This window comes from Aspergillus brasiliensis, assembly GCF_001889945.1.
Source record: "Aspergillus brasiliensis CBS 101740 unplaced genomic scaffold ASPBRscaffold_4, whole genome shotgun sequence".
Classification (NCBI taxonomy): Eukaryota; Fungi; Ascomycota; class Eurotiomycetes; order Eurotiales; family Aspergillaceae; genus Aspergillus; species Aspergillus brasiliensis.
Window position 1 is genome coordinate 1043724 of NW_027137445.1, and position 14085 is coordinate 1057808.

Sequence of the window (14085 nt, forward strand, 5' to 3'; positions counted from 1 at the left end):
CAGTTCTTTACGCTACTATGTCTTCGCACAACAGGCTCTCGTCGGCCTATGAGTTGATTTACCTTGATGCGCTCCTCTTGGATCTACATGTGTCTATCTAATGCTTTAATCGATATTGTTCATTTTCACTACATCCAAAAAATCATCTGACACCCCGACGGAACAAATCACAACCAGTAAGCCAAAGATAAGCCACAAAGGCGGGGGAGCCAAATCCTTCAACGATAAGCCACCACCTGATTACAGGGACGATGCTCTCACCATAGTACAATATCACCCATGCCTCTTCCTTCTCATCAACCTTGCACTCATCGCTCCCTTATCGCCCACTGTCGCCTAACTACCTTGACCTTTGAAACCCAACTGACCAACCACCCCGATGACACCCAACCCAGAACCTCCCCAATACAAGGGAACCTGCCATTGTGGCCTATTCCAATTCGGACTACATCTCTCCCAGCCCCTAAAAACAGTGCATGCATGTCATTGCACCCTCTGTGCCAAGAAGGGGTATATGTGGCTATTCCCTACTGAGACGGAAATTCAAGTTACACGGGGGCCTGGGGAGCTGGCCTCCTATCACCCTGGTGATGGGAGTTATGGGGAACATATGGTAGGTATGGAGTAGTGCTGCCAAAATCTGGTGATGTTGACTGACCGTTAGACTGTGTCTTACTGTAGTTCTGTCCGACTTGCGGAACGGGGGTATTGGTAAGGGGACATGAGATGCCGTCCGGAGAGGTTGGGATTGGCGTTAATGTAGGTGGCTTGATCCATGTGCGTCTACTGGAGAGGATCGATTGACTGACTGGTATTGGATTAAGGCGCGGGCGTTGTTGGGTGTTAATCCGTTTGAGTTGAGGGTTGAGAGGTGAGTTCGCTGTCAAAACCCTCAGACTTTTAAGAAAAATACAGACTGATCCTTATAGCTATACTCCGCGCGATACACCACACGATAGTTCTCCTACAGAACTGACTCACAACGATACTGAATTACCATCCGAGAAGACCTACACCGGCAGCTGCCACTGCACCGCTGTCCGCCTGTCTGTCCAAAGCAGGCCACTACCAGAGATCGAGGTGAAGGAAGATAACTGCAGTATCTGCCAGCGGGTATTTGAATACTTCTCCCTCCCATCCCATCAGTAGAAGTACATTGTTCTGACTACTTCGTTTAGAATGCAAATATCTGCATCTATCCCCACCGATCACAGGTTACTCTCCACGGCCAAGAGAGCTTGACTGAATATCGCTTCGGACGAGGGTTCACAGGACACCAGTTCTGTAAAATATGTGGTGTGCCAGTGAGTATGAAGCTGCATGGGCCCCCTCAGTCCGTGGTGGATGGTCTCCCGCTGGGGAAGCAGGAGATAATCAAGCAGAAGTTGGCTATTGTGCCGATCCGAGTGGCGGTTTTAGCTGGGGTGGAGTGGGCAGATCTGAAGGTTAAGAGGACGGATGAGGGGACGGAGGGGTATGTTGTTAGTTGACGAGAAGGATCATAGTGCATATATTTAGTAAATATTGTAGGGGATTATATGATGATCATACCTTGAAACTGGTTAACTATTTAGTTAGAATGTTGTTGGTCAGGCACTCTCCGCACGAGCTTGCCGTCGATCCGATCGGCGGCCTCCCTAATTGGCGGTGCCTGATTGGACTTAGACCCGTGACGTCCCTTTGCCTGGAATGGATGCCCCTCAATACTCGCCCCTCGGCCTCTCCCTCTTTGTTTCTCTTGCTTTCTTTTCTCCCATTCACACACACTCTCTCTCTCTCTCGCTCTGTCAGTCGTTATTGTTATTGTTACTTTACTCGTCATTATTATCATCCACCAAGGAATGCGCCCTGTCACTACCGACGGCCTGTCCGTCACCCACCCTTCCTCCAGGACCGGTCCGCCGCACCTCCGTCTGATCCACTACAATGACGTCTACCACGTGGAGTATGTCCCTCCAATCCTACACAATAGCTTTGACAATATTCAGCAGTACCATATTGACAGTCATCCAGAGAAGGATCCGCAGAACCAGTCGGCGGCGTCGCCCGATTCCAGTCCGTCGTGAACTACTACCGCAACGACCCCTCGTTTTCCGAACAACCCGACGTCCTCACCTTCTTCTCCGGCGATGCCTATAACCCTAGTCTCGAAAGCACGGTCACGAAAGGGCGGCACATGGTGCCATTCCTCAATAAAGTAGGGACGGATGTAGCCTGTGTTGGTGTATGTTAGAAGTACAACCCGTACTGCACTAGAGAAATGCTGACGATAGGGTCATGTCAGAATCACGATCTCGATTTCGGTGTCGCTCAGTTTCGCCATCTACGTACACAATGTCGATTTCCATGGCTGTTGGCCAATGTTTTGGATCTTGATTTGGGAAAGGATGTGTCGATCGCAAATTGTGAGAAGACGTTGATGTTGACTTCGTCTAATGGCATTAAAGTGGGTGTGATTGGTTTGGGGGAAAGGGAATGGTACGTCGATTGTCTTGTTTATGGTGCATTTAGCTGGGTAGGCTAACTCGGGCAGGCTCGGAACGATCAATGCCCTCCCTCCTAACCTCGTCTATAAGTCTGCGTACAAGACGGCGCTGGAGCTGGTTCCGCGGCTGCGTGAACAAGGCGCCGAATTGATTGTGGCGGTCACCCACCAACGCGAACCGAATGACTACAAATTGGCTCAGAAACTCCCGCCGGGTATGATTGATATAATCCTGGGTGGCCATGATCATTTCTATGCACATGCGGTGGTCAATGGCACGCATGTGCTTCGATCGGGTACGGATTTCAAACAACTTAGCTATATCGAGGCGTGGCGCAAGGAGAATGGTGAAGGATGGGACTTCAGTATCGTGCGCCGGGATATCGTCCGGTCAATTCCGGAGGACCCTGCAACGACAGCCATGGTGGATCGGTTGACGTCTAGCTTGGCGGCGAAACTCGAGAAGCCGATCGGGTATACTTCAGTCGCGCTGGATGGTCGGTTCTCAACTGTGCGTCAGCGAGAGTCAAATCTGGGCAACTTCGCGTGCGATCTCATGCGATTCTACTACGGGGCTGATTGCGCGATTATGGCTGGCGGGACTATTCGTGGTGATCAGATCTACCCTCCAGGGATCCTGCGATTAAAAGACATTCTCAACTGCTTTCCGTTTGAAGATCCCGTCGTGCTGTTGCGCCTTAAGGGGCGTGCGCTTTTCGACGCTCTGGAGAATGGTGTCAGCCAACTGCCGGCGCTCGAAGGACGGTTTACTCAAGTGTCAAACATTGCTTTTGGCTACAACCCCTCGGCGCCCTCGGGCTCCCGCATCAACTGGGCCCAGGTTGGTGGGGAGCCGATTGACTTTGACGGGCAGTACACCTTGGCTACTCGCGGATACATGGCTCGTGGAAAGGACGGGTTTGCGTCTCTACTGGTGCAGTCCGAGGGCGGCGAAGTCGAAGAGATCGTAGACGAAGAGAGTGGAATCCTGATCAGCACGCTCCTCCGTCAGTATTTCCTGAGCTTGCGGGTGCTGGGCCGATGGCGTCGCTGGGGTCCCAGCTTGACCCGACACTGGAGCAACGTGCACGATAGCCTCCATTGCAATGGATGGTTAAAGCCACCGTCCCGCCAGCCGTCTCCAGAATCCAATAAGGTGCCATACCGGCCCACTCTGTCGCGGTCGAAGAATTACTATTATGGTCGTTTTCCCGAGGTTGTGGAAACCGAGGAGACTGAGAGTCGAGGTGTGGGCCTTGATGGGGAAGACGAATCGATGGACTCGGACTCGGACACCGATCCCGACATCCTAATCTCTCCTCGTCCGACTACGAACTATGTAACTCTGCCGGCGCGGTCGGCTACCGAGGAGGAACGCCGCCTGCGTCTTGCGCGCAAGGCGGTGCGGACGTGGATGCACCGGACGGGGCTTCAGCCATCGCCCATCAACGACACGGATGAGGTCGGAGAATTCACGCCGACATGGACACCGGGAATCTCGCCGCGGTTGGAGGAGCGTATCGTGATAGAGAATTAAAGCATTGGAAGGTGGTTGTAGATCAATCACCATACCAATCATACCATCCCCTGGCTATGATATCATCCCCGCACCAGGCAACCGCCAATTTGGCCGCAGCTTATCCGGATCTCCGCACGTTCACCTTCAAGTCCCGCCATTCCTGCCTTCTCCCCTTCCATTCCATCTTCTCGTCTTCACCATGACTACTCACGCCGATCGCATTCGTCCTCTCTGCGACCAAATCGCCCGCTTTCACGAAACCCGCACTCCTTTCCGCATATACCACGGCAGCACCAATTCCACCCGCAATGCCACCCTCACTCCTACCAATACCCTCAGTACCGCCCATCTCACCAACGTCCTCTCCGTTGATCTTGCTGCCAAAACCATCCAGGTGGAACCCAACGTCCCAATGGACGCTCTCCTGAATGCCACACTCGCCTACAATCTCGTCCCCTTGGTCGTCATGGAGTTTCCCGGCATCACCGCAGGCGGCGGGTTCTCCGGTACCTCCGGCGAGAGCAGTTCCTTCAGACACGGCTTCTTCGATGCCGCGGTGACTCGCATTGAGATAATCCTTGGTAATGGGGAGGTTCGCATGGCCTCTCGCACCGAAAACGCGGAATTATTTAATGCCGCAGCTTCCGCCTTCGGCACCATGGGCGTGATCACCATGCTCGAGATCCAATGTCGCGACGCCAAGCCGTTTGTTGAGTTGTCCTATCTTCCGGCACGTAGCATCAGCGATGCAAGGCAGATATTTCATGAGAAGACGCAGGACCCCAATGTCGATTACCTGGACGGGATAGTCTTCGCCAAAGACCATGTAGTGGTATGCGCAGGGCGACTGAGCGATGGTTTTCCTTCGACAGACGACAAGACACAAATCAACAAGATCCAACACTTCACCCGTCCTCACGATCCTTGGTTTTACCTTCATGCCCAACGCTCCGGACGTATACCGCCCCCATCATCAGCTCCCGTAGAACCAACGACCGAGCTCGTACCTCTCCCAGACTACCTCTTCCGCTACGACCGCGGTGCCTTCTGGACCGGCCGCTACGCCTACAAATACTTCATAACACCCTTCAACCGCATTACGCGCTACCTCCTCGACTACTTCATGCACACGCGCGTCATGTACCACGCCCTGCACGCTAGCGGCCACTCCAACCAATACATCATCCAAGACGTAGCCGTCCCATACTCCTCCGCAGACACCTTCGTGACATGGCTCGACGAGCCGGAAAACTTCGGCGCATACCCCATCTGGCTCTGCCCGCTCAAAGTCACAGACAAGACCAGCACCAGCAACCCCCAGATTCTCGGCCGCGGCAAACCCACCCTCCACTCTTCCTCATCCTCATCGTCAACAGAGAAAGAGGAAGATGATGAATACCTCCTCAACTTCGGCCTCTGGGCACCCTCCCCCTACCGCGGCGCTCCATTCATCGCCCAAAACCGCCGTCTCGAGCACAAAGTCCGCGACCTGGGCGGCAAGAAATGGCTGTACGCATGCGCGTATTACACGGAGGATGAGTTCTGGGATATCTACGATAAGAAGCGGTATGATGCCCTCCGGGAGAAGTATCATGCGAGTTACCTGAAGAACCTGTATGAGAAGGTGCGGGTGGATCTGGATCCATCTGCCACGCAGAAGGAAAAGGATGCTGGGATAGGATGGGGCCAGTGGGTTGGGAATGTCATGTGGAATGTGTGGCCGGTGAGTGGGTTGTATGGAGTGTATCGGGCGTGGTGGGGAGGTGAGTATTTGTTGAAGAAGGGGAAGTAGTTATGGTATAGAGCCTATAAGTGGGTGGATGTAGTTGTTTTGGATTCGGTAGGGTGTATAGAATCTTTTGGATATACTAGTATCTCTAGAGATAAAGGGAAAACTATGAAATACTATGACAGTTGCGAAATAGTTGGTTTATGATGTATTATGGTACTATGGGCGTGCACTACACTAGAGTGGTCAAAGTCAACCCTCATGATTTGTTTCACGGGGCTTACAATACTCTTAGTGTTAATCATCTTCATTCATATTTGATGGCATATTTCTGCATGCAAGTCATCATACTACATACAGGTAGCAAGTACTCAGTCGTTAACTATCATCATTATCATCAGGGACATGGTCCAATCAGTCACCTCCAACACCGTATTCAAAAGGCATATATGTCCAAGGATGACCCTTTTTTCGTTCACCAACCCCCTACTATCACGAGGTCCCACGCCAAATTTTACCTCATGGCCTAATGCTGCCGTCTCAACTCCTTCCGGAAACTCTCCTCCTGCTTCACCACCTCCAATGGTAGCGTCGAACCGACTCCGAACAAGACAAAGGGAGCCCACTTCCATCGGAAGGGGTTGACCAAGATACAAAACACGAACCAATACAGCAGCTCAGTGTATGTGAAGAAGTCGAATGCGCCGACAGGTGACAACCGTTTCATGAACCGGGTGAAGTCGATCCAGGTCCTCATGCGGCCTTCTGTCGGACGGGACAGCGGATCTGTCAGGAACATCAGCAGAAACCGGGTGTAGATACCAATGTGCATATTTCCAACGGTGCCGATGGCGTTGACGTAGGTGCTATTGTTGGCGCAGATGCTAGGGTATTTGGGCGGGAAGACCTGGAGGTACCAGCTGGGAGGGGAGTAGGGTTCTTCGAAGGCGTCGTTGGGGAGGAACGAGAGGGATGGGCGTTTGAAGCCAGTAGCGAGGATGATTACGTCGCCGGGGACGGTATCTTCATGGCCGGGTCCGCCTTTGGGAACGCCGCTACCGCGGAAGTTGAAGCGCACGCCGTCCTGTTCGAGGGAGACGATGTCGCCGCGGAGCCAGCGGGCTTTGCCGTCGCGGATTTGTTCGAAGAGTTCCGAGTTGGCCATGGGGGTTTGCGTGAAGAGACCGCCGGAGGGGGCGATGTCGGAGAGGTCACGGTAGAAGAATTTGCGGAGGAGGGATTCGGGAATCCACGAGAGGGAGGTCTCTTGTCCGAGGATGTTCATGGCTAGGAGGGATTGGACGAAGACGTTTCGCGGGATGATCCATTTATCGGACCGGGAGAGGACATCAATTTGGGCAGCCTTGGACTTCACGGCGAACTCGAGGGCCTCGATGGCGCTGGCACCGCCGCCGACAATGAGGACCTTCTTGCCTTCGATTTGTTTCCCGTCTAGTTCGGAGGAGTGATAGATTTCGCCTTTGAATTGGTCCTGATTGGGCATAGTGGGCATTTTCGGATCACCGCAGACGCCAACCGATGCGATGATACCGTCGAAGCGGCCGTATTTCTCTTCCTCGTTGTTGATAATCCACCGGCCGTTCTTCGTCTGTTTGACGGAAGTCACCGGAGTGTTGAAGGTGGTGTGTTTCTGCAGGCCATACCGCTTCCAGACGTCGACGATCTGCTCTTTGATTTCTCCTTGGGTAGGGTAGGCTGTGTCGTACTGCACCGAAGGATGGAAGCGGTACATGATGCTGTGGATCTGCAGGGAGGAGGTAGAGTTCACTCTCTGTGTACAATTAGCAAGGGCAGCGAAATGAGGGTTTCTCATGGCCATGGCTTACACTCCAAATACCCCCCAGCCCCTTGTCCTTCGATCGTGCTTCGAAGATCTCCACGTCGAAGCCATGGCCTACACAATGCGCGGCTGCAGATACTCCAGTCAGACCAGCTCCAATTACAGCCACTCTCTTCTTCGGAAGGCCATTCGCAACCGAGGATGGCTTTGGCGGGTTAGGTGCAAAGATCCAATTGAGTATGTTCTGAAAGAGCATGTAACAAATGGTGAAAGACTGGAGGAGAGGGTTGCGGATGAAGGCCGACAGGGAGAAGGCGGACTCTGATTCCGCCATGATGGCGATTTGCTGAGCGATTGATTGAGTGTAAGGTATACTTAGTCAATAGATATAGAATAACTGTAAGAAGAAAAAAGAATGGATTGTTGATGGTAGAATAACAGGAACGGGGAGGGGTGCTTTTCTAGGGCAGCGGAAACCGGACGGAAGCGATGATGATGATGGCAATGACGTAGAGGGTGGATCGAAGCATGTGAAGGCGGGCCAAAGCCAATTCCATGTTTCATCCATGACGGCCCTGGATGGGCTGCATTGGAGGCTTTTTCCAGCCAGTCCATAACGATCACGTTCTGTCTCCTCTGTCATTGCTTGGTTTACAAGCGTGTTTATCAATGGGTCGCACAAGTCAACTGGGTATCCGACTTGATTCGAGCCCGCACGGCATCCGCGTGGGGGAAGCTATGAACCCTCTTGTGGTTTGTACCCCCAGATCGAGACCAGATCGATTCCGGTGCTGTTCAAGGCATATGATTATGCCTAGGCTCTGAGCAGCGGACTAACCACCATCTTATGCAAGGTGATGCCGTTGTGCCCTGGCAGTCCATCTGGGTGTTTCCGACCCGCAGCTTCAGGCCAGTCGGACAAATCCATGCGTAACACCATTCTCCGAGTTCATGTGCGACATAAACAGCTGTGATCGTAAGTTCCGATGTCTGACACCTGATTAAGCTCCTGCGAGTGTAGTTTGTCTGCTTGTTGCATTGCCTACGCGTCCCTGATCGCGGCCGCTTGGGACTCTCTGAGCGACCCGGGGAGTCTTGTAATTGTCCAGTAATTATCCACTTGAGACATATTTCAGTCTCATCTCCGTCTGTAAGCCAGATGATAATCTTGATAATCTAGTTGAAATCAGGTAAGTAGTATATTCAGTTGAAGCTTCACAGTAGCGGTTGGACGAGCCATCTGTTCATTCGTAGCAATAGCTCGGTCGAATGTATCTCTGCAAACATGTCGACAGACGATAGTTGCATAATAATCCAATATACATCATGGCAAGGCCGTACAAGTCAATCCTTATCGAGTGTCTGAGGATGAAGCTGAAGTAGAAGAGAAGAGAGAGAATGGCCCAAGCAGGCACAAACACGGGAATTACCCGATTTAGTCTAGCGGGCGGTGGGAGCTCCCAGACTTCAGCTTCATCGAATTCCATGATTGTTTCCTTTCTCCAACAATTCCCTCCCATTGAATCCCGTCATCTCTCTCGCTCAACACGCCAGACGCCTGCCCTTTTACTCTTGCAGGGACTCGGTACGCCTTCAGCATCTCACCATGTGTGCCAATCGTTGATCGCTCCGCCCGACTCCCCGCAATCCGTGACGGACAGCCTTCGATAGCTACCATCCCACCGTACCTCCGCCAAACATGGCTACCCCGACATTGGACCGTTTCTTCGCCAGCATCGCCGATCTGGTAAAGGCTCGAGATGGACGCCAGCTTCAAGACTATTTGCAGCTCGAGCCTCCCCTGCCCGATATCTATCGACAAATGGTGGAGGAATTGCGACGGCATTATCCGACCGGTCCTAAAGAGGCAGAGTTGTTGCGACGATGCGAAACCCTCGTTCCCAAGACCAAAGGCGCCCCGTGGACTGCCTTTCCTACCTTTATGAAGCTATACTTTACCTTTCTACGCGATGTCAACCTGGACAACCTGCTCGAAACATACGATCTTCTCAAGGGACTGTTGAAGTAGGTATCACACAACTCATTGATAGCACAATTGCTGACTCGCGACTGTGACATTCAGTCAATGTGTACTGGCATTAGGTGACAGCCAAATGGGTATCATAGTCCTCCCCACCGTTTTGTACCTCTCGAAAGTCCTCGCGAAGCTAGCCATGGGCCTCGACCGGCGTCCCGACTTAATCGCCCACCTACTGCGACTGGAGGGCCGTTCGAATCAAGAAGAAGCTACGGAAAAGGTGACACTGGTGGAGAAATCTGCAAATGTCGTTCGAGAGGCATTCATCAAGTGTCTGACGGACAGAAGCGGCACGCCCGGCATTCACGGAAAGCCCGAAGGGAAGAGAATAGGGATCTATTTGATGGCAAACCTCTGCCTCAAACTGCTATTCCAGGTACGACCGACTATTTATCTACTAAAATCAGTGAACTAACTGGGGACAGTGCGGCAAACTCCGAAACGCAGAGCAGATGTTTGCGAGTATCAGCGCGCAATCCCCCCCTCTGAAACACTTCCCAGCTTCGCAGCGCGTTACCTACCTATACTACCTCGGACGTTATCTGTTCTCCAACAACCTCTTCTACCCCGCCCAGATCGCCCTACAAGCCTCTTATGATCAATGCCACCGCCAGGCAACGAATCAAAAACGAGTCATCCTCACCTACCTCATCCCTTGCAACATCATCCTAGGACGCTTCCCCTCATTACAACTTTTGCAACGCCCTGAGGCCGAAGGGCTGGTAGATAAGTTCGTACCGATCTGTCGGTTGATTGCTCGTGGTGATTATATTGCGTTTCGTGAGCATCTTGCAATTGGCTCCCCCGAAACGGAATGGTTCGCTCGGAAAGGCATCCTTCTTGCCCTACGCAATCGATGCGAGATCCTTGTCTGGCGATCGCTTGCACGAAAGGTCTTTATCCACGCCGGTTTTCACGGCGATCCTTCACTTGGCCCTTCTCAACGTGGGCCGCCACCATATCTCTATCTGAACAAAATGGAAGTAGCCGTCCGGTGGATTCAATCTCAGCATGCCCATTCGGGCCAAAGCTCAATTGGATTTTTCGCTCCCAAACCCGAACCGGATTCCCAGGCGGGTCAAAATCCGGTCGGTTCTCAGATCGTACACAAAGCTACGGATAGGGATTTCGAGGGACTGAGCGAGCTGGATGCACAAGAGGCAGTCGCGAGCCCAGGTCTTATCGAGAAATATGGAGACTATTTGGCACCGGACGGGTTTTTCGATGCGCAAGGGCAGTGGCAGGCGAACCCACTGGGCAGTCTCGTTGATGGGCAGCCCTCCGTGGATTACCAGCATTATGAGCTTGACCCGTACGCGAGTCATGCCGACAGCGACCAGGGCTCGGGCAAACCTACTCTTATGATGCGCGAGCTCGAGTCCATCCTCGCCTCCCTCCTCACCCAAGGTCTGATGCGTGGATTCCTAACTCACAAGAATCCTCGTCTGGCGATTCCCGGTGCGCGTCTCCGTGGTGCCGTGCCGACTGGCTTTCCCAATGTTTGGCAGACAATCCTTGCTCGGGAACAAGAAGACGACAACGTTCCTGGATGGGTCCAACCACCAGCGGTGGCCGCACCTCCAACCGCCGGAGGTGGACGCGTTGTCAATCTATCCGGAGCGAGACCTGTCGGAGTACAGTGACGGCATTAGCTACCCCAATGAAGATATAGACAACGGAAGAACTTTTTGTACATAGCAACGAATACCCTGACATGAACACAGAATAGCTTTCTGTACGATAAGCCAACATTCTGGTACCTGATGTGCCTGAGACGATGAAGCATCCGCATCAAGCCATTCAGGCCGACTGGGGCGGTGGAGACCTCTATTTTTGGGAGGGATCGACCGCCAGGCTCGGTGTCGGGCCCGAGATCTCGGCTCTATCTCAAGAGCCGAAGACCAAACTCCGACAACCTACGGCATATCTCGGAGATATGCCTCAAATTCAGGGATTCTGGACTCTTTGGATGTGGAGCAGGGTCTCTCGGCCGTGACCTTGCAGTCCCCAAGTGGCATGGTGGCGGGTGTAGCAGTATCCTGCAGGATTCTTGAAGACTTCCAGAACAGGTGGCGAGCGCTTACCCACATAATGGCTGGGGTAGATTCAGTTAAGCTTATTCGAACCTGCAGAAGTGCCATACGGTGCGTCCAGACAGTTGCTTCTGATCCTCTCCGTGTTGCCCATGGAATCTTGCGAGGCCTCACTTCGAAGGCAATGCAAAACATTGATCCGATAGGAATAGGTATAGCAGTCCGGCTCGGTCCGAATCAAACAGGCATAGCAATGTTACAACAGGCTTCAATCCCCGGTGGATGACGACACCCTCGGTGCAAACATACACTTTCTCCTGGTAGAATCTCGGACTTCTATCCATGAGCTTGCGTATACCTTCAGGGCCGCTCATTATAAGAGAGGCGCCTCGCCAGTTACTTTGCCACTCCATCACACCCCCAAAACAAGATCCTTCGGCATTCATTCTTTTCTTCTGAACATCTTGCTGCACCAACCTTCTCCATGCGCGCTGTTTCAACTATTGCCGGCCTGGCAGCCGCTGTGCCACTGGTTGCGTCTGCAAGCATCCCAAGGTCCGCTGGCTCTGATCTTCCTGTCGTCAACACGACCCTGGGATATGTGCGGGGCACATACTCCCCCTTTCTCGGTGGTGACACCGCCGTCGTCTATAAGGGTATACCCTTTGCCGCTGCCCCGACTGGTGAAAACCGCTGGAGGGAGCCGCAGTCCGCCAAGCCCTGGTCTGGCGTCCTGAATGCGACAGAATTCTGCCCTCAATGCGCCCAGACTATCAGCAGTGCGGGTATCTTCAGCAGTGGCAAAAACACCACTAGCGAGGACTGCCTTTACCTGAACATCTGGACCCCCAACTACAACGACACGTCCGATATCACCTCCAAGAACCTGCCGGTGTACTTCTGGATCTATGGCGGTCGCTTTGAGGGTGGTTCGGGCGACGTGCTGACCTACGATGGCACCGGTCTTGCCGCCAAGGACATCATCGTTGTCACTATCAACTACCGGTTGGGCCCCTTTGGCTTCCTTGCCCACCCCGAACTGTCCGCCGAATCCGGCCACAACAGCTCCGGCAACTACGGTATCCTCGACCAGCAAGCCGCCCTGCGCTGGGTTCACGAGAACATCGCCAACTTCGGCGGAAATGCCAGCCAGATCACCGTTGGCGGTCAATCCGCCGGCTCAGCCAGCGCCTTGGACAGCATGTGGAGCCCGCTGAACAAGGGCCTCGTTGCCGGTGTCATTGCTGAGAGTGGTGCTCGCGGCCCACACGACCCGATGACTGGCAGTGCTGCCACCAGCCACCGTACGAAGGCGGCAGCTGAAGCTCAGGGTGTCGAGTTCCTCAAAGAGCTGAACGTCACCTCCATCCAGGAACTGCGCACCACCGTCTCCATGGAGACCCTGCTCGAATACGACTCCCTCAGCGACACCATTTTCGAGGACACCCAGTTTGCTAACGCCTCCGCCTTCTTCATGGAACCCCCCATGTGGCGCCCCAACATCGACGGCTACGTCTTCCCCTACGACTACACCCAATCCCTCCTTCTCGGCCCCCACGCCGACGTGCCCATCCTCACCGGCAACAACAAGGACGAGTCCGGCGCCGAGACCGACCCGGGCCTCACAGCCTCCACATACAACACCCTCTACGCCGAAGTCTTCCAAAACTTCTCCGAAGAGTTCTTCAAGCTCTACCCCGGTGACTCCACCTCCCAAGCCAACAACAACTCCAACGCGCTCTACCGCGACATGAGCCGCATCGGTACCTGGCAGTGGGCTCTCGATTGGGCCAAAGGCGGTGCCAAGAGCCCTGTGTACACTTACTACTTCACTCGTTCCCCGGCTGAGAACCGCGACGAGGGCGCCTACCACGGCTCCGAACTCTGGTACACCTTCAACAACATCCCCTACTCGGACTACTCCAATGTCACCTGGTACCCTTATGACTATGACGTCGAGGAGTACATGTCCACCTACTGGGCTAACTTCATCCGTACCGGCAACCCTAATGGTGACGGCCTCCCTCATTTCCCCCCTAGCACCGAGTCTAAACAGACTATGTGGTTGGGTGACTCTTGGGGTGCGGGTCCTATTTCTGATAGCGAGGAGCGCATCGAGTTCATCAAGAGCTGGTTTGCTACCATGCCTGAGTGGTAGTACGCTGGTATGACACCAACTGTTGTACAGAATCATCCTGTTCATTGTACCAGATTATCATGATGCCTGGGGCATTCGATGTATTATAATCAGATTCAACTTCTTACTTACACTCATTTACTAGTGTATGGCTGTTAGCTATATATTAGTTTCCTTTGTCGAATAGATACTATGTATAGTTATTTGCATTGCACATAACACTTGTTCCCTCCACATTCAGTAATTGTATTCAAGTGCTTGTATGGCCGCGACAACCATTATATTTCTTATACTCTGCATAAAATAAGTATTTTGAATACTGGTGGTGGGTCTAGCCTACAAT

At 53.1% G+C, this 14085-nt stretch overlaps 6 protein-coding genes across 6 annotated transcripts; 5 read left to right on the forward strand and 1 right to left on the reverse strand.

The window, feature by feature from the left end:
- The first annotated feature begins 119 nt into the window (after positions 1–119).
- Positions 120–1528, forward strand: ASPBRDRAFT_503373 (GFA family protein). Its single transcript, XM_067626523.1, has 5 exons — positions 120–613; positions 682–759; positions 825–871; positions 930–1113; positions 1179–1528. The coding sequence occupies exons 1-5, from the start codon at positions 380–382 to the stop codon at positions 1488–1490; spliced, it is 855 nt and encodes a 284-aa protein (XP_067480669.1). The 5' UTR covers positions 120–379; the 3' UTR covers positions 1491–1528.
- Positions 1529–1841: 313 nt separating this feature from the next.
- ASPBRDRAFT_121700 (putative 5'-nucleotidase) lies at positions 1842–4022 on the forward strand (the record flags this gene model as incomplete). Its single annotated transcript, XM_067617451.1, has 4 exons — positions 1842–1945; positions 2014–2224; positions 2285–2478; positions 2534–4022. 4 exons carry the CDS (start codon positions 1842–1844, stop codon positions 4020–4022), a joined length of 1998 nt encoding a protein of 665 aa, XP_067480670.1.
- A 181-nt stretch (positions 4023–4203) lies between these two features.
- ASPBRDRAFT_121076 (uncharacterized protein) lies at positions 4204–5796 on the forward strand (the record flags this gene model as incomplete). The annotated part of the gene is made up of 1 exon (XM_067617399.1): positions 4204–5796. One exon carries the CDS (start codon positions 4204–4206, stop codon positions 5794–5796), a length of 1593 nt encoding a protein of 530 aa, XP_067480671.1.
- Positions 5797–6259: 463 nt separating this feature from the next.
- On the reverse strand, positions 6260–7868 carry ASPBRDRAFT_122078 (flavin-containing monooxygenase; the record flags this gene model as incomplete). Its single annotated transcript, XM_067617488.1, has 2 exons — positions 6260–7525; positions 7581–7868. 2 exons carry the CDS (start codon positions 7866–7868, stop codon positions 6260–6262), a joined length of 1554 nt encoding a protein of 517 aa, XP_067480672.1.
- Positions 7869–9052: 1184 nt separating this feature from the next.
- ASPBRDRAFT_503426 (uncharacterized protein) lies at positions 9053–11402 on the forward strand. The gene is made up of 3 exons (XM_067626527.1): positions 9053–9559; positions 9618–9948; positions 9998–11402. The coding sequence occupies exons 1-3, from the start codon at positions 9234–9236 to the stop codon at positions 11213–11215; spliced, it is 1875 nt and encodes a 624-aa protein (XP_067480673.1). The 5' UTR covers positions 9053–9233; the 3' UTR covers positions 11216–11402.
- A 543-nt stretch (positions 11403–11945) lies between these two features.
- ASPBRDRAFT_503415 (carboxylesterase/lipase family protein) lies at positions 11946–13974 on the forward strand. The gene has a single exon (XM_067626525.1). The coding sequence runs from the start codon at positions 12090–12092 to the stop codon at positions 13761–13763; it is 1674 nt and encodes a 557-aa protein (XP_067480674.1). The 5' UTR covers positions 11946–12089; the 3' UTR covers positions 13764–13974.
- The last annotated feature ends 111 nt before the right edge of the window (positions 13975–14085 follow it).

Bases quoted from the DNA above. Each gene is read 5' to 3' on its own strand.
- ASPBRDRAFT_503373 (XM_067626523.1), top strand. From the start codon at position 380: ATGACACCCAACCCAGAACCTCCCCAATACAAGGGAACCTGCCATTGT. The intron at 760-824 runs GTAGGTGGCTTG...TATTGGATTAAG, and splicing joins AGGTTGGGATTGGCGTTAAT to GCGCGGGCGTTGTTGGGTGT. The intron at 872-929 runs GTGAGTTCGCTG...TGATCCTTATAG, and splicing joins TTTGAGTTGAGGGTTGAGAG to CTATACTCCGCGCGATACAC.
- ASPBRDRAFT_503426 (XM_067626527.1), top strand. From the start codon at position 9,234: ATGGCTACCCCGACATTGGACCGTTTCTTCGCCAGCATCGCCGATCTG. The intron at 9,560-9,617 runs GTAGGTATCACA...TGTGACATTCAG, and splicing joins CTTCTCAAGGGACTGTTGAA to TCAATGTGTACTGGCATTAG. The intron at 9,949-9,997 runs GTACGACCGACT...AACTGGGGACAG, and splicing joins GCCTCAAACTGCTATTCCAG to TGCGGCAAACTCCGAAACGC.
- ASPBRDRAFT_503415 (XM_067626525.1), top strand. From the start codon at position 12,090: ATGCGCGCTGTTTCAACTATTGCCGGCCTGGCAGCCGCTGTGCCACTG.